At 43.4% G+C, this 12,931-nt stretch overlaps 1 protein-coding gene across 46 annotated transcripts in view; it reads right to left on the bottom strand.

Moving 5' to 3' along the window:
- Positions 1–12,300, bottom strand: part of SAP130 (Sin3A associated protein 130) — a 96,412-nt gene extending 84,112 nt beyond the window's left edge. For 10 of the 46 annotated variants that reach the window (XM_084998557.1, XM_021076320.2, XM_021076319.2 and 7 more), the window contains exons 1-4: positions 12,126–12,300; positions 10,352–10,469; positions 1,987–2,222; positions 1,114–1,272 (exon numbers count right to left, since the gene is read on the bottom strand). Coding sequence is in view for 45 of the 46 variants with exons in the window: in XM_021076320.2 (XP_020931979.1) it covers positions 1,114–1,272; positions 1,987–2,222; positions 10,352–10,463 (507 nt within the window). In the remaining variant the exon portion in view is untranslated. Of the gene's footprint in view, positions 1–1,113; positions 1,273–1,986; positions 2,408–4,057; positions 4,153–10,351; positions 10,470–11,446; positions 11,494–12,125 lie in introns of those variants that run through there. The other 36 variants (XM_021076321.2, XM_084998519.1, XM_084998522.1 and 33 more) reach the window with 8 other exon arrangements.
- Between the last annotated feature and the right edge of the window lie 631 nt (positions 12,301–12,931).

The raw sequence follows: 12,931 nt of genomic DNA, 5'->3' as shown, positions 1-12,931 counted from the left end.
GCCTCCAAATGTGGGTCAGGTTGTTCCTTTTAGATAGTGAGCACCCAAGGGAAAGGACACTCAGTTTTCTTTTACCCAGCATACTGCATAATGACCTGTCAGCAGGCATGTGGTAGGTGACTGGGAAGACTCATCAACCGCCTTGAGTCTGGCTTGTTGCTGGATCCCTGTCACTGGTAACACATGTGACAGACCACATTCAGACACTCATCTTCAACGTTAGTCTTTTGCCCTTGTTTTCTGTCTTGGCCAAAAGCTTATCTTTTCTTATTCTCACTGTTTCCTTTACACTCCACTGTGCTTACCCACTCTTTACGCTATTCCGGATTTCTAAGTAAATCCAGTCAGCACCCAACAGGCTCGCCCTTGAGTGTCCCTTCCTCAAACTTGCCCACCCCTGATGGACACTGGAGCCCTTGTCCCCTTCTCAGCTGGACATTCCAGCCCTTCTGGGAGTATCCAGCAATGTGACAAAATGAACAAAATCACACTGCAGCTTTTTGCAATACCATTTTTTTTTCTTGAAAACTTGAAGGGAAAGAGTTTTGAGATTCAGTTTCCATTGGTAAGTAATCTAAAATATTTCAATAAATCAAATACATATTGAGGAAGACTGCAATTTCAAAAAAAATTAAGTTAAAACATGAGACTTCAAAGTAAATGTTCACGACTGGCACGCTGCTGAGGGGACCTGCCAGTTGCCCAAGAGATACACATTGCTCTTCTCAGAGAATAACCTAGAGAAGCACTACTGCTGTGGGGCTGTTTTCTACCCACTAGAGTTTTGTACCTATATCTAAGCACAACCGGACCCTGAGCTCAAGGTCATAGGCTGTCTTATCCAGGTTTGTATCCCATGCTGCAGGTGGTGCCTCACACACAGCAGATGCTCGGTACACACAGGCTAAAGGACAAGACCACTGTGCCTACTGGTCTTATCCCCTATGCCATCCCTTCTGTGTCAACTCTACTCATGTCCCCTTGCAGATACCAATGACCATTTAACTTTTTATTTATTTATTCCAGTGCCTAATGTACTGCTGGCATTCAATAAATAATGATCAACAGTTTGGCATCTCAGTTTGAAAATCAGCAAATTAAGAGGAAAAAAACCTGTTGTCCACTGATTGTTGCCACAGGAATGGCTGAAGCTTGAGGGATGCTACTCTCCATGGTAACGGTAACCTGCCCTGGAACCTTGGGGGGAAGTGACAAGGTAGAAGGTGGAGCAGGAGCAATGGGACGGCTAGGCATGGTGGGCTTCGGGGGCGGCTGCAAACAGAAAACCACACGAAACATATCAATAGCTTTTTACTAGTGATGCATTTCATTCTATATATGTTCACAAATCAAACCTGGAAAAGGCCAGGAAAGATGCCAGGAGTCTTACGTATTTTCTCTCTTAGCATCACAGCCTTTCCACTGAAGTACTAGCATTTCCATTTTACAGATGAGGAAATAGACAAAGCAAGACTAAGTCACTTGTTCAAAGCCACACAGACAGTAAAAACTAGAACTGGGAATAAAGCCCAGATCTGTATGGCTTACAGCCCACATTCTTTCATCTATACAATGCTGCCTCCCAAGTTTGGGTGGAAGTAAACAAAAACTCCCAGGAACTGAAACATATCCACAAGGTAACACACAAGGAGGTATTCTCAGATGCCCCCAAATTAGCAAGCTTTCAAAACAAAACCTCAGAGAAGGATGCTATGCCAAGAGCTATACTGGCATGACCATAACTTGAATAAAATTGGTGTCAAAATGGATGGATACTAGAAGAGATCCTGTGATGCCAACTGCCCAGCGGCACGAGACTAGGCACTGCGGAACAGCAGCCTCTGAGTTACAGAGAAGGGCTGAACTGATGGGTGGAAAAGGAAAACTATCATCCTAGGATACAGCCTAAGACTTTGTGAACATGGTCAGAAAGACTAGCCAGTCTTTAGCTAGGGATCAATGTGTAATTTTAAACCTCTCCATTACCTTCATAAGTCCCTCCGAAAATGAGAGTGGCACTGCTGGCGTCAGATGGGCTGGTGGGGCTGTCACTGTGACAGGTGTGCCCGATGCAACAGCATGGTGTGTAGACAACATCTGCACCTGTGGATAAGGCCTTACCACAACAGGCTCTTGCTTCTCTTCACGGGACTGTAGGGAGCTGCTGGAACCCATGTGCTCCCTGGCAGTGACTTCAGCATCGCGACTAGATTCATCGTTGACTAGTGAAGACATTAAGGGTGAAACAGCATGTCATGTCCTTCCAATATTAACATAACAGCACACACAAGAGTGGCACTTGCAGTGAAGTTTCAGGACTGTTAAACTGTTTGATTGTGAGACTTTCTTGATAAGGAGAATCCAGGCATAAAATTCCCCTGAAGGACATCAAACCCAAAAGTCATACCTATGAAACATGGGACTTGTTTTAGATATTATGGCTTTCCTATGAAAAAGGACCTGACAACTATCTAAAATGAGCTCAAATGGTTGTGACTGTAAGATATAAGATAATCCCATTTAAAATATTTATTTAGAAAGTTATAAAAACCTAATATTAAAAAGATAATTTAACCATAGTTTAATGTTTAAGAATGTATATTTCAAAACAAATTTCTGAGTGTAAATCTCTACAGAGTGGGAGTTCCCACTGTGTCTCAGTGGGTTAAGAACATGACTAGTATCCATGAGGATGGTAAATTCAATCCGTGACTTCGCTCAGTTAAGGATATGGCATTGTTACACATGTGGCTTGGATCTGGCATTGCTGTGGCTGTGGTGTAGGCCTCAGCTGCAGCTCTGATTCAGCCCCTAGCCTGGGACCTTCCATATGCCACAGGTACAGCTGTAAAAAGAAAAAAAAAAAAAAAAAAACTCTACAGAGCAAACAAATAAATCTCTATTGTTATTATAATGCATGTAACCCTTTGAGACTCAACAATTCCACTTACTTAAATGTATCCTATAGATACAGAGCATATGTGTAAAATGACCCTAATATAAGATTATTTGTTTCAGCATTTCTAGACTAGGAAAGGAACTGAAAAACCTGTGTGTCTGTCAACAAGGGACTGGCTATATAAATTATGGTATACTCACAATAGGCTACCATGCAACCATACAGAAATAAAACAAGAAAAGTTTTTTAGATACTCTAATGGAAAAATGTGTAATATACATTATGAAAAAAAATATGAAAATAGCAAGGTACAGAATAGTGAAAAAGTTGATAACACACACAAAATAAATGCATGTGTATGTGTATATGGCTAACATATTTCCAGACCATCCTGGTTGCCTGAAGGGAAAAAAAGTGGGTGACTAGGGTACAGGGATGGGAGAGATACTTTTCACTGTATCCTCTTTTTCTTTTAGAATTTTGGGTCATGGGAACATGTAACATATTTAATAATTAAGTTTAAAAAATCAAGGAACTAATGTAATGAAAGAGTTTGTGACAATATTAATTTGCATTATAATTTTCCCAAAACAATATTAATGCTATTTTTGTGAAAATACAGATTATACTTATGTAAAGAATTTTAATTATTTGGAAAACTATCAAGAAAGTAAAACTGCTTCCAAAGTCTACCCTTCAGGGTGGGGGGAATGCAAGGGGGGTTTGGGATGGAAATGCTATAAAACTGGGTTGTGATGACCACTGTACAACTATAAATGCAATAAAATTCACTGAGTAATAAAAAAAATTTTTTTAAATCAAAACCAAAAAAAAAAAGACCAAAGACTAGCCTTCAGATACTTCTCACTTCTCTAATTTGGGGAGAGTTTTTATTTAACTTTTTTATTGAAATATAACCTTCAAAGAGACAAGAGCACAAGTATTAACTGTATAGTTCAATGAACTTTCACAAACAGAATACACCTGAGTTACCAGCACTCAGCTCAAGAAGCAGAAGGCTACTGGGTTCCAGAAACTCTTTGTTCAGCCTGATTCCAGTCACTATCCCTTCCCAATGATACTCACTATGCTAGCTTCAAACATTATAGATCACTGCTATCTTGGAACTTTATATAAATGCACTCTTAACAAATGTACCTGGTTGCATCTTGCCTCTTTCACTTACAGGTATATGATTCGTCCATGTTACTGCACGTAGCTATAGATCTTCCACTCAGTAGCGTATGCCATTGCTTGAATAAATCACAAGTTATTCATTTTCTTGCCAGTAGGCAGTTAGTTTTCAGCTTTTTACTCATGAAGATTAGAGCCAGTAATATTCATGTACGTGTCTTTTGGTGAACATATGCAGCATTTCTATTGGATATATACTTAAAAGTGGAATTGCTGAGTAACACAGAATATATTACTGCACCGTTTAAAAACCACTAAATGGAATTCTATTGCATGGATGTACTATAGCTTTTCAGCTATCATATCATTGATAGGGAGTTCCCATCGTGGCGCAGCGGAAACAAATCTGACTAGGAACCATGAGGTTGCAGGTTCAATCCCTGGCCTTGCCAAGTGGGTTAAAGATCCGGTGTTGCCAAGGGCTGTAGTGTAGGTCGCAGACTTGGCTCGGATCTGGTGTTGCTGTGGCTCTGGCATAGGCCGGCAGTAACAGCTCCAATTAGACCCCTAGCCTGGGAACCTCCATATGCAGAGGGCGGGGCCCTCAAAGGACAAAAGACAAAAAAAATAAAATAAAATATCCTATCATTGATAAACAGACTTATAGGTTATTTCCAAATTTTCGCTATTATCAACTCTGGAGTAAATACCCATATGTACTTGCAGTTCTTATTCAGTCATCTCCTCAGGAAAAAAGTTTCTTGTAGGAAAAAACACTAGGAGAAAACACTGCTGTATGTTTTATATTTTGCTATATATTGACATTTCTCCTAGGGCACTCAGAATGTTTCTTAATTTTGATTTTTAAAACCGCTTTATTTTAAAAAACCTACTTTATTGAGATTTACAATAGTTAAAAAGTTCAGTAACTTTTTTACAAACATTCTCACCAACAATTAGGAGCAGAATGACTGGGTCAAACGGTGAACTTTATATGAAACTGCCCAAGTACTTTCAAAGTAGTTATATCATCTTATGTTCCCACTAGTAGTGTTTTAGCGTTCCAACTGCTCCTGATACACAGACATTAGTGGGTGTGTATTGGGTATCTCACTGTGGTTTTCATTGATATTTCCATAACAGCTAGTCTTTTTATGTGACCACAGGCTATTCATATATATCTTCCTTTGTGAAGTATATGTTCCTACCTCTTGTCTATTTTTATTTTTCCTTTTTCGTCTGCACCTGTGGCAAATGGAAGCTTCCTGAGCCAGGGATCAAATTCAAGCCACAGCTGGGACCTACGCCACAGGGATCAAACCCATGCTGCTGCAGAGACAATGCAAGATCCTTAACCCCCTGTGCTACAGCGGGAACTTCCTTGTCCATTTTCTAATCAATCGGCTTTACTGATTGAGGTACAACTTAAAAGTAACATCTATTAGTTTTTTGTATAAAATTAAATCTTCACAAATGTACTCAGTACTGTAAGCACAACATAAATCATGACATAGACTATTTCCCTTACTCTAACAAGTGGATTCATACCCCTTTGAGTCCATCCCAGCCCTACGCCTTAGAAACCGCTGATCTGCCTTCTATCACTATCAATTTGTCTTTTTTGGAATTTCGTATGAATAGAACCACACAATATGTGGTCCTCTGTGTCTGGCTTCATTCTCAGTATAACGCTTGTGACGTTCATCCATGTTACTGTATATTATGGTAATCTGCTCTTTGTATAGTTGAGTAGTATTCCATTGTATGGCTAGACTAAACTTAGCTTATCCAGTCTTCAGGTGATAAAATCTGGGTTCTTTCCAGTGTTTGGCTGTTATGAATAATGCATCTGTGAATAATGAAGTAGGAGCCTTTGTATGTATGACACATACATTTCATTTATCTTGAGTAAATACCTAGGAATGAGACTGCTGAGTTGTACAGCAAGTTTATGTTTAATTTTTTAAGATACTGTGCAAAACTTTTCTAAAATGGCAAGATTATTTTGCATTCCCACCAATGTATGGGTTCTACTTGCTCCACAAACACATCAAAACTAGGTATTGTTAGTCTTTTAATTTTAGTCATTCTAGTGAATGTGACAAAGTTTCTCACTGTGGTTTTAATTTGCAATGCCCTGAGGAAAAATGCAGTTGAATATCTTTTATCTGTGCATATCTGTCCTTTATATAGCATCTTTGATGAAGTGTCTAGTCAAACATTTTGTCCCTTAAAAAAAAAAAGTTAGGCTATCTTTTTGCTATTGAGTTACAGGTTTTTTAATGTATTTGGGATATAAGTCCTTTGCAGATATATTTATCACAAATGCCTCCTCTCATTCTGTGGCTTGCTTTTTTATTTGTTAATGGTATCTTTTGAAGAGCAATCTTTTTTTTTCTTTTTCTTTTTTTGCTTTTTTGGGCCACATTTGCAGCACATGGAAGTTCCCAGGCTAGGGGTTGAGTTGGAGCTGCAGGCCTATGCCACAGCAATGCCAGATCTGAGCCATGTCTGTGACCAACACCACAGCTCATGGCAATGTTGGATCCTTAACCCACTGAACGAGGCCAGGGATCAAACCCACATCCTTATGGATCCTAGTTGGGTTCGTTACTGCTGAGCCACGACGGGAACTCCCTCCACATACATTTTAGATTCAGACACTCAATTTTTAGGAAAGTACCTGATGTGATTTTGATTAGAATGTATTTGAATCTACACATCTCTTTGGGTAAAGGAAAATACTGAGTTTTATAATCCATGAACATAACAGATCTCTCCATTTATCTAGGTCTTTAATTTCTCATAGTTTTCTAACCACAGATCTTACATACATTTTGTTAATTTATTCATAAGTATTTTCTCGGGGTGTTTTTTTGATGCTACTGCAAATGACATTTTAAAATTTTCACTGCTCATGGTGTTCCTGTTGTGGCTCAGCGGTTTAACTTGACTAGTATCCATGAGGACATGGGTACAATCCCTTGCCTCGCTCAGTGGGTTAAGGATCTGGCATTTCCACAAGCTGTAGTGTAGGTAGAAGATATGGCTCACATCTGGTGTGGCCGAGGCTGTGGGTGTGGCCAGCAGCTACGGCTCCAATTTGACCCCTAGCCTGGGAATTTCCATATGCTTTGGGTTTGATGCTAAAAAAAGGGGGGAAAAAAGGCAAAAAAAAACCAAAAATTTTTTTCGGAGTTCCCGTTGTGGCTCAGTGATTAGCAAATCCGACTAGGAACCATGAGGTTTCGGGTTCAATCCCTGGCCTTGCTTAGTGGGTTAAGGATCTAGCATTGCTGTGAGCTGTGGTGCAGGTCTCAGATGTGGCTTGGAACTAGTGTTGTTATGTCTGTGGTGTGGATCTAGTGCTGTTGAGCTGTGGTGTAGGCTGACGGCTACAGCTTGGATTAGACCCCTAGCCTGAGAATATCCATATGCTGCAAATTCGGCCCTAGAAAAAGACAAAAAAAAAAGTAAAAAAAAAATTTCTCTGTTCATTACTAGTATTTAGAAATATAACTGATTTCTGTATCTTTACTAATTTTGCTTAATAGTTCTAACTGCTTTTTAAAAACATTCTTTAGTATTTTCTGTACACATGATCATGTTTGTGAATAAAGACAGTTTTACTTCCATCTTTCCATTATCTATTGATTTTTAACCTTCCCCAAATGTCCAGATTTTCTTTTCTTTTTTTTTCCTTTTGTCTTTTTAGGGCCTCACCGACAGCATATGGAGGTTCCCAGACTAGGGGTCTAATCAGAGCTACAGCTGCTGGCCTACACCACAGCCACAGCAACGCCAGATCCAAGCTGTGTATTCGACCTACACCACAGCTCACAGCAATGCCGGATCCTTAACCCACTGAGCAAGGCCAAGGATCGAACCCACAACCTCATGGTTCCTAGTTGGACTTGTTTCCGCTGCGCTACAATGGGAACTATCAGATTTTCTTATAATTAAAATTTTAAAGAAAGCGGACAGTTTTATAACTTTTCCCCAAACTTATCTGTCCAGAAAGACTTGATTTTTGATGCTTTCATTAAGATATAATGCATGATCATTGCCCGTTAGGCTCTTTTTTGAAATAATTTGTTTCTAAGCATTTTGAATTCTTTATTTTCAGTTTATTTTTATCAGAAAAGAATCTTGAAGCAGTAGCTAAGAGAACTGGTTGTAATCTATACTTTTGAACTGTAAGGATGTACTGAAATCCTGATATGCTTAGCATCCCAAATTACTTCTTCCAACGAGAGCAAGAGGAAATGATGAGACCTCTACTACTTAAGGAAAACTTTTTTTCTTTTTTGGCTGCACTGGCAGGAGTCAGAAGTTCCTTGGCCAGGGATCAAACCTGAGGGGCTGCTGTAACCAGAGCCATGACAGTGACAACACTGGGTCCTTAACCTGCTGAGCCACAAGGAAACTCAGAGGAAAACTTTTATTTCTTAAGAGCAACTGAAGGAGAAAAATACTTACATATCTCAGAAGTAAAATTAGAGACAATTTTGGTCTAAGTCAATGATTTCCTTCTCAGCAAAATTTGAGGACAATTACTGCTAACAATTACTGGTAACTCTTTTAAATGAGCTGTTTAATCCCTTGCAAAGAGATGTTCAAAAATTCTCTTTAGTGATGCTCCTTTAAATTATTCCACTGTGATTTTATACCAAAGACAAAATATTGTCTAAAATATTTACTAAGGAGTAAAGAACTTTCAGTGACTCTGTGAGAATGTGTTGACTTCTACACTGTGGCAAGTATAGCCACACATAGGAGCATGGACAGATGCGTCCTGACCATTCTAGGAGGAGATCCCACCCTGAATTGTTGTGGCTAATGAAGTCCGCAAAGACTTCTCAAGAAGGTGACATCTGAGATGAAACCTCAAAGAAGAACAAAGAATTAGTCAGATAAGTAAGTGTGGAAAGGAAGAAGACTGCGGGGGAGAAAAAAAAAACAAAATAAAACACCCCCAAACCAGAATATTTGATGTCCCCAGATCAAGAAAATTAGGAACTTTTTATCATTCATTCAGAAAATATGAGTAGCTACTGTTAAGCAGGAGGAATAAAGGAGCTTACACATACTTTCAGTCTAAACAGAACTAAAATAAATTTGTAACAAAAATGAAACTGGCAGGAAGGAGAAAAAGTAATAGAAAATGAGGCTGAAACATTAAACAAAGGGCCACAGTTCACAGGTAAGAGACAAAGACAGAACATTTTTTTTTTTTTTTTGGTCTTTTTGCCTTTTCTAGGGCTGCTTCTGCGGCATATGGAGTTCCCAGGCTAGGGGTCTAATCGGAGCCATAGCCACAGGCCTATGCCAGAGCCACAGCAACTGGGGATCCGAGCCGCGTCTGCAACCTATACCACAGCTCACAGCAACGCCAGATCGTTAACCCACTGAGCAAGGCCAGGGATCGAACCCGCAATCTCATGGTTCCTAGTCGGATTAGTTAACCACTGCACCATGATGGGAACTCCAAAGACAGACCAATTAAATAGGATGCCCGAGTTTCTGGTTTGAGCAATGAGTAGATGGTAGTACCATTTACCAAGATAAGGAACAAAGAAATTAGGCAGTAAAAAAAGGAATAGAAAAAGGAGTATTTTTATTTCATTTTGTAATGTCATCTTTTTGATACATATAACAGATTATTTGAAGGAGTAGCTAGATTTCAGCACTGTTGACTGGACTGGATACTTTGTTGTAGGGGGCTGCTCTGCGCAGTGTAGGATGTTGAGCAGCACCCCTGGCCTATAAATATCAGACGCCAATAGCACCCCCTACTTGTGACAACCAAAAATATATTCAGACACTGCCAAATCCCTAGGGGGGCAAAATTATCACCAGCTGAGGACCACTGATCCACAGAATTCAAAGAGTGTACAACTAAAAGCCAAGATAAATATACATGTATAAATATCTTAAAGATAAAGATTTTTTTTTTCCTAGATAGTAAGCACCTAAAAGGCAAGACCTATGCATTATATACTTCTGTGCTCCCTCATGGCATTACTATTATACCCCTGAGCCTTAATTAAATTAAATATGAACACATTAAAATATTTTAAAAATAGTTCTTGTAGATGTGGTTTACTATACGTTTTATGTACACTCTGGTACATGTGAATCAAGCAGTTAAAAAAAGGGGAAAAAAGTCTCATTTATGTTAGAATTGTAATATATTCTTTCTTCAAATTCAATAACCTAGTATTCACTCAGATCCCACAAGGAATTTGCTAATTTTTAAAGTAGAAAACTGTCAATATCTTTAAAGCAGGAAGCAATATAGAATATCACACGTCTCACCTGTGGCAGCTGGGTTTATCAATCCTGCAGAACCACTGTTGGCTATCTGTGAAGGAGCCTGGCTTAGCCCGGTGGAAGGGGTTCCTAACCGAGGAAACTGTTGAGAACTCATTTCCACCTGCAGTGCATAGTCATATGGTTATTACTGGATTCTGAGATTGTAACCAATAATGAAAATTAAATCATCTTTAGTGCCTATATCTTCCCTTAGAGGAGCAAATGCAGCATCATTCATCTAAAACAGCACTTGTGTTCAACATTCAGTGCATAAATGGTCTAACTTCTTTAAGTTTCTGATGTACATAGGTTCAGTTAATGGCAAAATCGTAAAATCGTTTACATGGTTCTGAGAGATATTGTGACACCTCCCCCAAAAATACTTGTGGACTGCCACACTAAAAAGTCCACATTGCATCCTGTACAACAGTCACACGACAGGTATTAACGCAACATTTATGTAAACATGTAAAGTTTCCTGACAAGTGGCATGTGCCTTTGAAAGACTTAAGCTTCATACCAAGGTGAATTGAATTGTCATCAGTGTGTCACAGGAGAAATTGAAGGCAGAGCCCTGTCCTAAGACGGGATCAGAAACCTTACATCAAGACCTGACGCAAAAGGGATTTTCAATGCTATCCTGCACAGGCTCCATTTACAGATTTCTCTCCGACCCCCCCATCTCCCGCCCCTTTCACAGACCCCAGCTCAGCCAAAAGGAACTGAGACCTTCACCACCTTCTCTAAAATCTACCCCCACTTTTCGCTCAGGAGCCAAGCTCTGCCGATATCCCTGATTAGCCCGCAATCCTACCCCCCACCGTGAAGCCCACCGCCGAGATCAGAGAACACAGGTCTCCTGATACTTCGGGTCTCTGAATCCTCTGGAGAGGGGGGCAGGCGTTCTGAGGAGCCCCAGGACCAGTGTGCCTCTTTACCTGCAGCCGCCGCCCGCCCCTCCTAATTCAACCTCGCCGGGCCGGGGGTGCTGCGGAGGACCCAATGCGGTGGCAGCGCTGGGCTCCGAGATCGCGAGGACCGCTCGTGCCGCAGCGCCCCTCGGGCCCGTCGCTGTCCAGTCCCGCCGACCCCACTCACCCCGGCCCCCCGGCCGCCGCTCTGCTCCAGTCCTCTTCCCCGAACCTGCTCCTACCTCCCCCGCCCGCCCATTGGCCCCACGCCGGGTGCGTCACTCCAGGGCCTGCACCAATCCACCGCGGCCTGCGCGCTGTGATCCCGCCCCACCCTCCCGCCGACTGCCAGCCAATCAGGCGCGAGCCTCGCCAGGGCAGCCCAAACCCCCCGAGGAAGAGCCAATGGCAGAGGAAGACAAGAGCTGCCGGCGAGAGGGGCGGGGAGCTGGGAGGCCCCGCCTCGGTCGGGGTCTGAAAGCGGCGGGCGCAGGGCCCGGATGTGGAGAGTCACTTTAAACTGCTCCAGGAGCCAAACTCCCTGGGCCGCCCGCCCGCCCGCGCTCCCCCGGCCTCTCAGCTTCCCCGCCAAGGCCCACGCCCGCCACGCCCCCAAGCCCAACTCAGCCCAGCCTTCCCGACGGCTTTCCATTCCTTGTCGCAGGACACCCGGCCCCTGCAGCCGGCCCAACTGCCGTGCTCAGTTCACGAAAGAGTACAGGTCCGCGCCGCAGAAAACGAGGCACCGCTGCCCTTCTCTGGGGACGCGCAGCGGGACGGACGCTGCAGCCCGGCTCGGCCGCCCCGCCCCCTCGTCTCCTCCCCTCCCCTTTCCCTCCCCTCCTGGGCGCACGTCCCGCCATTACCTGAGTGCTGCGCCGAGTGGCCGCCTTGCCGCCTCGAGCTGGTTCCCGTGCGCTCTCCGCCTGCGGAGCCGACGTCCTCGGGCTCCAGGACCCGCCGCCGCCGCCGAGGCGCTAGCACTCGGTCCCCCACCCCTCTGCCCAGCGCCGCTGCTTCCGCCGCCGTAACGAGCCTCTCACCCACTGGCTGGGGTAGGCCCCGCCCTCATCCGGGAAAGCCAATCACCGTTCAATATGAGTGGAGAGCGGACGGGCCTGCCCCTCGGGGCTGCAGAGGCCTCTGGGAAAGGTAGTTCTGGTGCTGAGAAGGCGGGCCTGGGCGGGGCGTCCTGGCGACCCGGCCGAAGCAACACACCCCTTAGCTATTTAGCGACGGTTCTGCCGTTTTTCTTGGCCTAGTGAAAAGCTGCTACCCTTTTGCCTCATGTGATGGCACCAGGTTTCATTTTTCCGAGGGAGTTGCGGCGCGGGAATAGGGTAATGGAGGCCGACTGCAGCGTACCGAAGGGGCCGCAGGCAGGGCTGAGGGTTTTCCGGACTGTACTGGATTCTCCGCGCTGCGTGTGGGACTTGATGTCCCCATTGAGGCCATGACCCGCGAAGCTTGAGCGTCATGGGAGGCTCGGGTGCACGGAAACGAAGGGACTCAGTCGGGTTTGCACTGGCCTCGCTGCGTGGGGAACTTGGCCGGGAGCCGAGCACACTCGGGTTAAAGCGGGCTCGGAGAGGTGCCTTTGGCGCAGGACTCAGGCGCGGTGCACCTGCTCAGACTTTCCGGATTACGGAGAAGCGGAGGGAGGTGGTGGTGA

Source organism: Sus scrofa, chromosome 15 (genome assembly GCF_054392235.1).
Source record: "Sus scrofa isolate SSC_HxYL_T2T_F1_AM1 chromosome 15, Sscrofa_HxYL_maternal_Yorkshire_Landrace_v2.0, whole genome shotgun sequence".
Lineage (NCBI taxonomy): Eukaryota > Metazoa > Chordata > Mammalia > Artiodactyla > Suidae > Sus > Sus scrofa.
This window is presented reverse-complemented; position numbering and strand designations above follow the sequence as displayed.